This window comes from Phoenix dactylifera, chromosome 2, assembly GCF_051530095.1.
Source record: "Phoenix dactylifera cultivar Ajwa chromosome 2, Ajwa_hap1_PhDact_Kaust_v1.1, whole genome shotgun sequence".
NCBI lineage: Eukaryota > Viridiplantae > Streptophyta > Magnoliopsida > Arecales > Arecaceae > Phoenix > Phoenix dactylifera.
The window spans coordinates 30,197,229-30,210,094 of record NC_143191.1 but is presented as its reverse complement, the minus strand read 5'-3'; the positions used below and the strand labels follow the sequence as shown (position 1 = coordinate 30,210,094).

The 12,866-nt window shown below is 37.9% G+C and overlaps 1 protein-coding gene across 5 annotated transcripts; it reads left to right on the top strand.

Annotated features, from left to right (window-relative positions):
• The first annotated feature begins 1,554 nt into the window (after positions 1-1,554).
• On the top strand, positions 1,555-11,160 carry LOC103717054 (protein argonaute 16-like). 5 transcript variants are annotated; one of them, XM_088715828.2, is made up of 24 exons: positions 1,555-1,733; positions 3,160-3,349; positions 3,480-3,682; positions 4,157-4,378; positions 4,511-4,647; positions 4,734-4,831; positions 4,956-5,053; positions 5,198-5,360; positions 5,459-5,575; positions 5,659-5,766; positions 5,904-5,966; positions 6,045-6,158; positions 6,234-6,399; positions 6,496-6,608; positions 6,746-6,883; positions 7,008-7,138; positions 7,431-7,496; positions 9,591-9,654; positions 9,743-9,854; positions 9,950-10,023; positions 10,194-10,288; positions 10,377-10,408; positions 10,535-10,711; positions 10,788-11,160. In XM_088715828.2, exons 2-23 carry the CDS (start codon positions 3,161-3,163, stop codon positions 10,708-10,710), a joined length of 2,679 nt encoding a protein of 892 aa, XP_088571954.2. In that variant the 5' UTR covers positions 1,555-1,733; position 3,160; the 3' UTR covers position 10,711; positions 10,788-11,160. The 5 variants fall into 5 exon arrangements, 4 of the variants coding, with proteins under 4 accessions (XP_088571954.2, XP_026664236.3, XP_088571953.2 ...); XM_026808435.4 differs by having other exon boundaries at positions 1,590-1,733; positions 3,160-3,391; XM_088715827.2 differs by having other exon boundaries at positions 1,593-1,733; positions 3,160-3,391; positions 4,160-4,378.
• Positions 11,161-12,866: the final 1,706 nt, after the last annotated feature.

Sequence of the window (12,866 nt, the reverse complement as noted above, 5' to 3'; positions counted from 1 at the left end):
GGTTGTTAGATATTCCTTCCTATCTCATTACATTCTCTTTCCCAGTAGATGATTTTCTTGTGATTGCATGAGCAAGAATCACCCTAGAAAGAAAGTGATTGGAGCTGCTTACATTGCTTATCATATTTGGATGAATTGAAATGGTTATGCCTTTAAAGAAAAAAAATCTGTTGCCGACACTCATTCTTATGTGAGCACTGATGCAGGCTTCAGAGACATGCATGTTGATTAATGGAGGATCGAAGATTGCTGGGAAAATCTGGAATTTTATGTAGGTTTTGTGCTACCTCAGAGGATCTTTTTCACATTGGAGCCCCCATCCTCTAATTATCTGAAAATCAACTTTGATGGTAATATTGAGGAAAGAAGCAAATGTGGTGGAGCTAGATTTGTGATTAGAGATCTAAGCTCCTCATTTGTCGTAGCAAGAGGGTTCCACCTTTACGATATTTTTATTCTTGTTGCTACACTAAGAAGGACATGAGGGGGGATCTGATATACAACCACAGTTCTTTAGACTAATTGCATAATTCTGGAGGAAAACTCTAATATGATTAAGAATTTAATAGATTTTCAGGCGACTCAAATTTTTAAGAAGCCGAATGGTGCTATGGATTAGGTGGCCTCTTATACACACAATCTAGACATGCTATGAAGGAATTTGTCTACTATATCCATTCGTCTTTGGGATATTTTGTTCACGGACTCCCCAACCGTGTATGTATATATATATATATATATATATATATATATATATATATATATATATATATATATATATATATATATATATATATATATATATATATATATATATAGAGAGAGAGAGAGAGAGAGAGAGAGAGAGAGAGAGAGAGAGAGAGAGAGAGAGTAAATACATCATTAATCACCGCCGTCCATGCATAGAGAATGCAGCATCCCTCGTAATAACAACGACCTCATTATGCACGGATCCACGTCCATTCCCTGTGCTATCAAAAATCAAAACAATAAACTCGGACTGATTCGTCTGATCCGCACGTTCTGTTAATCTGGGACGTCCAGAACATAGCGCATCATTAGCCCTATAACAAAACGGCGGAACGATTCCCAACCCCTCTGTAATATTTCGCCTAAAACTCCACTTACCCCTCGTCATCGCCTGCCACGTACCCTAAATCGTCCTTCTAACACCTGATTTTTGTTGTCCCGACGGAAGGCTAGTAGTCACGTCTCCGATGGCTGGTCTTGGTGCTACTACTGCCGTTCGATTGTGGAGCCTCGGGAGAGTCCTCCAAAAGGCGGTTATTGGTGAATATATATATATATATATATATATATATATATATATATATATATATATATATATATATATATATATATATATATATATTACATTTTATAATGTATATATATATATATATGTATGTATGTATGTATGTATGTATGTATTCGATTTGTTTTACCAAATCAGGAAACCCCAATTTGCCACGTGGCGCCCTTCGAATAAAGAAGCCCTAATTTTCCTTGAATTCTAATATCTATAAATCCCCGTATAAGGACGTCACCAGAATTGTGGGCTCTTAGCTAGCTTTCGTTTCCCTCCCTTTGTTCCCTCCCTCCTCCGTCGCGGAGACCGAGAGATAGAAACAGAGAGAGCAAGGGAGCCGTAGAGGCCTTCTTCTTCTCCTTCGTCTCCTTCTTCTTGTTCTCTTCCGAAGGCGTCAGAGGATTCGATTTTTTCTCTCTCTGAGGTATTCTTTTATTTTAGCTCTTTCTCGTAGAACTTATGGCCGTTTGGATGAGACGTTTGATGCTTTTCCTTTTTATGAATCTTTTCAGTTTTCTTCCCTCGATCGATTTCGTTATAGTTTTTACTGTATTGATGGTGTAGATGGTTTTGTTCCGCGGTTTTGAAGCCATCGACGAGCCTCGCAGGATCGATTTTGTTTTCTCCTTTCTTTTCGTAAGGATTTCTTATTCATACGCTCCATTTTTTGCTTTATTTTTCTGTTTGATGATTAGGTCTTGGATTGCAAGTTTTCTTCCTTTGATCGCTGTGGTTTTCGCCATCCACATTGTTTGGCTTTTGCTCTTTTTTCTGTTTCTTTTTTGGATTGAAAGGGAGGTTAAGACCACCGTCTTTTTTAAGTTCAGAGTTTTCTGGCGGTTTGGACGCGTCGTTGTTATCCTATGCGCCTAGTGATATGTAAAGCTTGATATATGGATTTTTCTCTGTTTCTATCGTTTCTCTTGTTTTCCTTGGTGTCAGATGTATAGAGTCTAGATTCTCGTTTGCACGGTAGGGATTCGTTGTGGTTTTGGTCATGGAAATAACTATCTTTATGCGGATTTACTTCTATTTTATAGGGTGTTAGGTGGGTAGAGGCTCGACGATTTCTGGTTTGAACGTAGGGGCTCGTGGTGTTTTTGGATGATGCGTAGAACTTAGATGATTTCTGGTTTACACGAATGGTTTTGGTTATGGAAAAGCTATTTGTATGCTGATTTACTTCTGTTTTACGTTTGTAGATGAATAGAGCTTAGATCATTTCTGGTTTGCGCGCAGGGATCGTAGTGGTCTTGGTCATGGAAAGGCTATTTGTATGCTGATTTACTTTTGTTGAGTGTTAGATGCATAGAGCTTAGATGATTTCTGGTTTGCACATAGAGATACATGGCGGTTTTGGTTCCTTCTGTCTTACAGTCTGTTGAGTTGTTGTATGATTGAATTTTTTCGATCTAAAGCTTTAGAGATATACAGATCTATGTAATGTCGTTACTGGTTTTGGTTTTATTTTTGTCAATGTTCTTTTATGTCCGATGTCATCTTATTGCATGCAGTGATTATTAGTGTTTTCTTTAGAAAAGCTATTTAATGCTGGTTCAGCCCTGTCTTTCTTGTGTTTTCAATTCCTTCTAGACAGCGATCCTTTGATTTAACTGGATAGATAAATACATAAAGATTTTATGCATTTAATTGTGTTGTTTTATTTTATATTTCCTTTTCCTTTAGATTGTCTATATTTGCCTCAGTTGTTTTGTTAATTTTATCAGGTATGGTGGGAGTGATAATATAATCTGGTGTTTCAATGTTATCTTGTGGTATGCTTACTACCAGGGTTGTGATTTTGAAAACACTCTTGTGGCTCACTGCTCTATTTTCTAAAAATCTTGTAGCATGGCTTCATCTAAGGATGAAGTTGGGAAAGAAGGCTTGCCCCCTTTGCCACCAGGCATACCACCACATGTTGCCCCAATAAAGGCTGAACCTTCTCCAAGACCAGAACATCTGAAGCGCTCTCCGATGGCTAGGCGTGGTTTTGGCTCTGATGGACGGCACATCCAGTTGCTCTCGAATCATTTCAGTGTTAGATTTACTGCCCAAGATGCAGTTTTCTACCATTATAGCGTATGTCTGATATGCATCTATTTCTTTTCAAGCACTGCAGGTTCTTCTTCAGCTAAGTATGGTTGTACTTGTTTCCTAATCTTTGTAGGCTACTATCAAATCTGAAGATAAGCATGCTGTAGTGGCTAAGGGGATGGGACGAAAAATCATGGATAAGCTTTATCAGACTTACAGTTCTGAGCTTGCTGGGAAGGAGTTTGCTTATGATGGAGAGAAGAGCTTGTTTACCATTGGCCCTCTTCCTCAGAACAATTTCGAGTTCACAGTTGTCCTAGAAGAATCATCAGTGAGGTACATAGTTTAATTATTACTGCTACATTTCAGGTTTATTTATTAAACTGCTAGATCTTCTGATGATTGATTAGGGTGTTCTATTGATGAGGATTGCTTTTATCTCGTTATGTAGATGGTTGCTCTTCTAGTAATTTAAATGTGTTAATTCTCGTGCTGCCACATTGGCCGAGTGTGCATTATACTATAAACATTTGCATTGCATAGTCATTATTAATGAAAATTGCTGAATTTGGTGATAACATGGTAAATAATTAGATAAGCAAGAACTTTAATGTTGACTAAATACAGAAAAAAAACGTGGCTATGGTGCGCACTTCTAGTTAAGGCTGTGGTTGGCTGCGAACCAACCAGGCATGCTGCATTGTGCTAGAGGTCTACATGTAGTTAAGGACATGAAGAGAGAATTGTCGTTGAATGAGATGTTTCCAGATGATTCATTATTTTTTTCCCTTTCTTCCTTTTCTTTTATAGTAGGGTTGCTGGTGTAAGTTCAGGTAATGCTAGCCCAAGTGAAGGTGATCGGAAGCGATCAAAGCGTTTACACCTTGCAAAGAAGTTTAACGTAGAAATAAGTTATGCTGCTAAGATTCCCTTGAACTCCATTGCATTTGCTCTTAGAGGAAGCCAGTTGGAACACACCCAGGATGCTTTGAGAGTTCTAGACATCATACTAAGACAACAACAGGCAAACAGGTGCGCATTCACACACACACACACACACACACACATATATATATGTATGTTTCAGCTTAGCACTATTTGTGTTTTAGCTTTGTTCATGCTTGACATCTTTAAATTTTTAAAATTCTACTTGTCTGTTTACAGGGGTTGCCTCCTGGTCAGGCAATCTTTTTTCAGCGGTGAACATACAAACTTCTGTGACTTGGGTGGCGGCGTAGTTGGCTGTCGAGGTTTCCACTCAAGCTTTCGTACCACTCTATGTGGTTTGTCATTAAACATGGGTATGGTTTCTCCAAATGAAGTTTCACTACAGTTATATATTCAAATATTTGGTTTCTAATTCAGTTTGTTGCTTTGCTTCGCCCAGATGTTTCCACTACGATGATTATGAAACCTGGTCCAGTCGTGGACTTTTTGCTGGCCAACCAGGGCAATAAGGATCCTCGTCAAATTGACTGGGTGAAGGTATGCAAGTTCTCATCATGTAACAGTCTATTTCTATTGTTGATTGATGCATATGATTTCTCAAATGGCTAAGTCATGTTTCAATAATGGAGGTTTTGATCACACGTTCCCTCAAACTTTACAGGCTAAACGGATGCTGAAAAATATGAGGATCAAGACTAGACACAATAACTTGGAATTTAAGATTACAGGGATAAGTGAGATGCCATGCAACCAGCAATAGTATGTCTTTAGTTTTATTGTTGTCACCCGTCTGCCTCTTCATATCGTACTGTAATCATTCATTGTTTCTTCTAATGGTCATCCTCCCCGTCCGCCATTTGTAAGATATTAAAAATTTTAAATTTTTTCTTTTCTTGCACGTAGCTTTCCAATGAAAGTCAGAGGTGGCAGTGGAGAAGATGAGATCGTGGAGGTTACTGTGTATGATTACTTTGTCAACAGCCGCAAGATTGAGTTGACATGGTCAGCCCATGTGCCCTGCCTTAATGTGGGAAAACCAAAGCGCCCTATTTACCTTCCTGTCGAGGTTTGCAAGATGATTGCCTATTCATGTTGCTTCACCAAGTTTACATGGGAGCTCTGTTCTGAACTTCAACTGTCACATAAAAAAAATATTTATTTCAGCTTTGTCATCTTGTGTCGCTGCAACGTTATACTAAGGCACTGTCTGGTCAACAAAGAGCTTCCCTAGTGGAAAAATCAAGACAGAAGCCTCACGAACGAATCAGAGTAGTAACTGATGTGGGTTTATATTAGGACTTCTTAAAATCATATTGTTGCTATTCTAGAGTTGTCATGAATACTAACCATTCCAAGTGTGATAGGCTGTGCAAAACAATCGGTATGATGAAGACATGTTGCTGTCTTCTTGTGGTATACATATTGAGAAGAAACTCACCCAGTTGGATGGCCGTGTTCTTTCTGCACCAACAGTGATAATCGACATTTTCTTACTGTTCTTTTCTAATTACTTCTTCTATTGCTTTTGATTTACATTATAGTTCATGGTTTTGATTTTTTTGAATTTTCAACTAGTTATGGACCTCATTATCTTGTTATCTTACCACAGTTGAAGGTTGGTAGCGCAGAAGACTGTGTCCCTCGCAATGGGCGATGGAATTTTAACAACAAGGTTAGGGACCTCATAGCTTTCACCATGTTTTGCAGTTACTGAAAGCGACTCTTACGTTCCTTCTTGTCTCCTTTTCAGAGGCTTTGGGCTCCCATAAAGATTGAGCATTGGGCAATTGTGAATTTTTCAGCACGTTGTGATATGAGTCATCTTTCTCGGGAACTGATAAACTGTGGAAAGAACAAAGGAATTGTAAGTTATCTCATTGAGTTAATTATAATCATATTTAAATCTGGGTCCCTGGTTGAAGATAAATGGCTTCTGCAGCTTATTAATCGTCCATTCACTTTAATTGAAGAGCACCGTCAATGGATAAGATCCGGACCTGTGATAAGAGTTGAACGGATGATTGAACAGATAAAGGCAAGGCTTCCTGGTCCCCCTGAATTTCTTCTATGTGTCTTGCCAGAGAGAAAGAATTCTGATATCTATGGTGAGTGAATACATTCTTACCTTTTCTATTTTGCTTGTTTATTCATTTGTTTATTTCTATATTAACCATGTGATATATTGTTTGACTGCTGCGAAGGGCCATGGAAGAAAAAAAATCTTCATGAGTTGGGTATAGTTACTCAATGTGTTGCTCCTACTAGAATCAATGACCAGTATGTGACGAATCTCCTTCTGAAAATTAATTCTAAGGTATATGAGATTAATGTTCTATGTGTAATGTTAGCTTTTGTTGGTTTATATTTTTCCTATTATGAAGTATTTTTTCATTTCTGACTTCATTGGTGGTTCCTTTTTTAATTTTCCTTTCCTTATTTTGTCGTTCTCAGCTTGGTGGCACCAACACTATATTAGCTGTTGAACATAGAAATTGTATCCCCTTAATAAATGAGATCCCTACCATGATTTTGGGGATGGATGTTTCTCATGGATCTCCTGGAAGATCTGATATTCCATCCATAGCAGCAGTAAGTAATGTGTGAACTTTCCTATGTTGATACCATAGTGATACCATTTAGTGCTATTGTAGGTTAGTAATGGTTCCACATTTGCTTTAGCATATACCCCTTTTTTTATTTGGGAAATTTCTAGGTGGTTGGGTCTAGATATTGGCCGCTGATATCAAGATATAGAGCATCTGTAAGAACACAGTCTCCTAAGGTGGAATTGATTGATTCTCTTTACAAGCCACAAGCAAATGGACAAGATGATGGAATATTGAGGTGATGTCTTTGCAACCACTTAGAAAGATGCTATTTATTCTTTGATATAGTTTATCTTTGCCTACAATTGATGTGAATCTCAGAACAAATCATGGCTTTATTTTTGCATAACATTTTAAGCAGGGAACTATGAGACGAAATAAGTAGTTTCAGAAGATAACCAACATCTTTTTTTTAAGTAATTTTTTTTTTCAGTTGCAATTTAGCGGGACACATCATTGAGTTTTCCCTTATAATTAAGTTACCAATTCCAGTTTATTTTGCTTAACAAACTTAGTTCTTGAAAAATCAGGGAGCTGTTGGTAGACTTCTATCAAACTAGTGGTTGCAGGAAACCTTCTCAGATAATCATTTTCAGGTATTGTATACAATTTGGCTAACAGCAAGCTATTTCATTTTTTCAATATTCTATTAAACAAATATTTACGATTGATAGATCATTCAGTCCGATGCGAAGGTCCACTTTTCACTGATCAATTGGGAGGGTCTTGACTCCCAGGGCCCAGGTTGAGGGGATGTTTGCTTGTTCTATGCTTTCTGTTTGCAGTGGCTTGTCTTGTTTGATTCTGATCACCATGCTTGAATGTCTTGGTCGCATGTAATCCCCCTTAAGTATATTGAGCACAAATTTGCCTGAATTTCTAAGATAGTCATTCCACTTATTTTGGTGAATGATTTGTTTACCCTAAACTAGGATCACAACTGGATAAAGTTTCCTGTTTGCAACTGGATAAAGTTTCCTGTTCTTTATCCAGTTACAACCCTAAAATGACAGGGTCCAATTCTAACTGAATTCATTTGTATCACTCTTGGATTAAAAAAATATGATCTGTTTCGTTATTGGATTGTACATGGAACATGAGACCTGACCTGAATCTGAACCAATCTGAAACTAATATAATATGTTTCCTCACCCTCCCTGACTCTCCTCCAATTTAAAAAACTAATATGCTATAAGTTTTATGTGATTAGTCACTAAATCGTACTCTTGTATGATAACTTCCTTGTGGTTACGATAACTTCTTGAAATTGATTTTTATGGTATTTCTCTGAATCAATGCAAACTCAGAAAGATTTTTCTAGAACTTGCTTACATATGTGAAGTAAAATAGTTGAAATTCAGAAATTATGTATCATTTCATTCATAAAGACTTATGTCATTTGGTGAAAAGGATTTGTTATCAAAATACTAAATTTTTGGTTGCCCATCTAATGCATATTTTGTTTGTCATTTTTTCATAATTTTCTTTTGAATTCATTTTTTATAATCTCAAGAATTCTTAATAGTTACGAAATTGTTCAACCATCAAAATTCTGCATAATGTTATTAAAATTGCCAAATATATTAATATATTCTAAAAGAATATCTATCTGTTGCTTCAATTTTTGGATGTTCTATGGCTATATTATATGTTTGGTTAGATCTCCAACACTCAAATTGAAGCTGCCAAAACTGGCAAAATGAAAATCCATTTGGTCTGGTTGAAATTGAAACTGAGACCAAGATTTTGACACTTGGTCAGAACAATATTCTTTTCAGCCAACCCACATCCTAATCTGTTGTTAGGATATGAGCTGATATAGGTCCATATGTTATTAGACATGCTGGTGGTAAAGCATGGTATGGTACAATACCAAAGAGGCAAAGATGCTAATAGTTTTGACTTGCAGATGGTTGCAGTGGTACATTGGTTTAGATTTATTTGTATAGCAAATGATATAGTCATTGATGTGAATTTTAAGCAACTCTTATGAGAAATACGGTGGGAATTCCACCAGCATGGTTTGAACCCAGAGCTTCTTACTTAAGAAAACTCTTAAGGTAGGAGTTCCAACTACCGGGCCTAAGTCATGTTGGCATGTGGGTTGCTCTTATGGTCGAACATAAAGTTGAAGAATGCCATTTTACCAGTTGGATACCTTAAAACACTACATTTTTTGGAAACTTGCTCTCTTTTTTTTCTCCTTTCGCTGCCTAGCATGTTTGAATATTTGGCTGATCATGCATTGTTATTTTTTCAATAAAGGAAACTTTTCTTTGTTAAAGAAGAAATTTCCTATCTGAATTACTGATCTCTTGTTAGCTTAGTTTAGCTGCCTTTCTGTCTGATTGTCCTGTAGGGGCCCATGTTATTAAATACATATAGAGTCTTGTGCTTTGGCTGACCTCACATGCAAGTAGTATGCTTCAGCTGACAAATTAAGCTGAATACTGATTATTATCAGTTGAAAAGAAAATTTAATTTCTTTCTGGTCCATTTTCTCTGTTTGTATGCTTATGTTCCTGTACCTTATGCATTTATGGAAAATTAAAATTTAGTCTTATCTTTAAAAAATTCCAGGTGGATATTATATGATATGCTAATGACGCTTTTTTTGTGATCCATGCTTTGTAGGATTTACTTCATCTCATCTTTGAAAGTTTTTAATTCATTGGAATTTAATTTTGCAGGGATGGTGTGAGTGAATCTCAGTTCAATCAGGTTTTAAACATTGAGCTTGACCAATTTATCAAGGTGATGACATGTTCTTTCATATTTAGACATAGTTCTTTGGTTGACTAGAAAAAAATTATATATATTTGTTTGCTTAAATTCTTGTTAGGTTTATGAGCATTTAGGTGAGACTACACTTCCAAAGTTTACAGTGATTGTGGCACAAAAGAACCACCACACAAAACTTTTTCAGGCTGGTGGCTCTGAAAATGTTCCACCTGGTCTGCCTTCTGACCTATTCTTCTAATGTTACCTGAGAAGCATAGTTGCAACATGGCATCTTGTTATTTCTGTTAACTTTTGGTTATGGTGACAGGAACTGTTGTGGATACAAAGGTTGTACATCCGAGGAATTATGATTTCTACATGTGTGCTCATGCTGGAATGATTGTAAGTTTCCTTGTTTATGGATTGAATTTACGCAATTCTGGTGGGACAAATACACAAGTAGTGTGGATTTTTGGCGATGGGCAAAGAAACTTTTATGTTTCCCTCACTTTGTGATATATATACTTATCGTGATTACTTATAAATTGGTTGGTTCGTTATTCTCATAACAGGGAACCTCAAGACCAACCCATTACAACATCTTGCTTGATGAGATTGGCTTTTCAGCTGATGATCTGCAGAAGCTAGTTCATGCACTTTCCTATGTGTAGGTCCTCGATCTCAAATGCTCTTCCATGATATAATACGAAGTCGGCTAGTCGAGTATCTAATCATGATTAATTTCTCCTTTGCAGCTATCAGAGGAGTACCACAGCTGTATCTATCGGTAAGCTGGACTGATTCTCCTCTTTTTCTCCCTCCCCCCAACCCTCTCCAATTATTTGGTTCTTTATTTCCTTTGCATCAGTTACGATCACAAAGTTGCTTACACATGGTGCCATACTTTTTCCAGTGGCTCCTATCTGCTATGCACATTTGGCGGCAGCACAGATGTCCCAGTTCCTGAAGTTCGAGGACTTCTCAGAGACCTCTTCTGGACAAGGTCCAGTCACTGCATCTCAACAGCCTGCCATTCCAGAACTTCCACAATTGCATCCCAATGTGCGCAACTCCATGTTCTTTTGCTAAGGTGATGAGCACTACTGTATTGTGGTTTTTTCGTTATACGTGCACTTATAAGATGGTGGAGTAATTTCCTTGAACAGTTTGTGTAGGTTGCTCGTGATACTGGAATTTTATTTTGGTAAATAGCCGAGTTACAGGTTTGCCATCTGCCTTTAAATTTTGACTTGCAGACAACTTGGATTTGAGTGCCGGCATCTAATGGGTTTCAAACTGAACTTTATATTTTGCTACATTCAGCAAATATTTCCAATGGGTGATTTGTTTGATTAATCGTGGCACTTAGTTTAATGGACTATCTTACAGGCACCTTTTTGTTTTTGGTATAATACCCAAGCTTCTTTATTGTTGTATGAGCGATATGAAAGTGACACAATATTTGATCAATGCTCGAATCTTCTAGATTGTTTTCGAATGTATTTTATGTTAGTACTTGAGTATGGCCATTTAAATTCATTTTGCTCATTCTAACCTGATTGAGAACGGGGATGTTAAAGCAATAGCTATCTGCTTTGCTCTTTAGTTGTTCTGCTTTGCCATCTTTTCTTGATCTAAATGACCAACAGCATCTCTCCTTCTTGGATTGTAAATATTCAAACGCTGGATGGCTGCTATTTTAAGCCCTGCTGCGTCAAATGAACTTGAATGAGATTAAAGGGTCAGTAAGAGCAAATTTATCACAATTGGATTTCCAACAAATATCATAGCCAACGAGTGTTGTAATTAACGCTAAATCCCTTCCGTGGCATGATTGGGGCATACAGAAATGCTCTCCCTGTATTTGCTTGCTTTTGTGATGAGTATTGTATGCGGGAAAAAAAATGCTGTTCCATGCTTTGAAATTCCTTTCTTTTGGAAAGCCGTATATGATGCCGAGTTGCTCGTGCACAAAGATAATAGTGGGGCGCCTGTGTCTGGACTCACAGATCTCCGGTGCAAAAGATTGCAATGCTGAATGCAGTATGTGGGAACTGTTTGATCTTTTTGGTGCTTTATAAAGTCATCATTACCTGTGATATAACTCTTAGCACGTACTATGACCCCGATGATGATAGGGGTAATTTTCTGGTTATCCTTGCCGGTGATTACTGATTAATCGACCCAAGGCCCCCCTATTTGTGTAGCTCGAGGGACCATTCCCCATCCTCTATATCCTCCCTACCCTACTACTAGCCCGGGCACCGGACAAATCGAGCCACTGCTCATGGAACTGAAGCAAGGGCTGGCGCCTTGTGCAGTCGAACCTTGTCCTGGGCCCCATTCTTTATTCCCGAAGATGTGTGGGTTGGAATATAGCCTTGCTTGCCTCTTGGTGTACAGCAGGTGGATGTTTGATCCCACCCTGGGATCATCGGTCTGGCTAGAGCTAGATGTCGGCGCACGTAGAATCTTTATTTTTGAGGCTCGATAACAAAATATCAAGAAATTAGTACCTATGTGGAAGATGAGTTACGAAGAGGGTTCTGATACGATGAAACATAATAAAATTATATTATTATAAAATTTTAACTTTTGATCTTAGAATATTTACAGTATTGGCAAGCTGATAGGCTAAATGGATAAGAGAGAGATCTATATTTCCCCTGGTCTGATGCTAAGCAAAACTGAAGCCGAAGAGCTTCGCAGGCCTTACGGTGAAGGGAGTCCGCTGTAAGGGGATAGCTGGCCGTGTTCCGACTATAGTCCTTTTCGTTTCAAAACTCATCTTTCCTTAATTGGGTGGTTCGCGCGCGCCCAAACGAGCACCGGCCGCAAAAGTGAGGAACCATCCGTGCCCTGCCATGTCAGCTTGCAGTTCAATTCTCCGGGTCGGTGTTTGAGGTCGGTTTCTGCTCGTCAGGGATTAACAACTGAAACGATGCTATGGTTCATTGCCACCCTTCAACATTTCATCTACGCATAAAGAAGCCGTACCCTGTATCAATTTCGCCGGGCAGTAAATACTTGTTTCTTGTTTATGTGGTTTATTAACTTCAAAAGTAGCTGTATGGTTTCTTCCTTTTTTTTTGGGGAAATATATGTGAAATCACCCATTAGATTTGGCGGTTTTATATGCCCTGTACGAAGCAGTTAGGCAGTAAGTGAAGTAGGACACACCCAGATATTCCAATTAGTACTTTTGAACAAAAAGAGAAGTTACTGAATGAGAGTCATTAGGCCTC

Bases quoted from the DNA above. Each gene is read 5' to 3' on its own strand.
- LOC103717054 (XM_026808435.4), top strand. From the start codon at position 3,161: ATGGCTTCATCTAAGGATGAAGTTGGGAAAGAAGGCTTGCCCCCTTTG. The intron at 6,400-6,495 runs GTGAGTGAATAC...ACTGCTGCGAAG, and splicing joins AAAGAATTCTGATATCTATG to GGCCATGGAAGAAAAAAAAT. The intron at 10,024-10,193 runs GTAAGTTTCCTT...TTCTCATAACAG, and splicing joins GTGCTCATGCTGGAATGATT to GGAACCTCAAGACCAACCCA.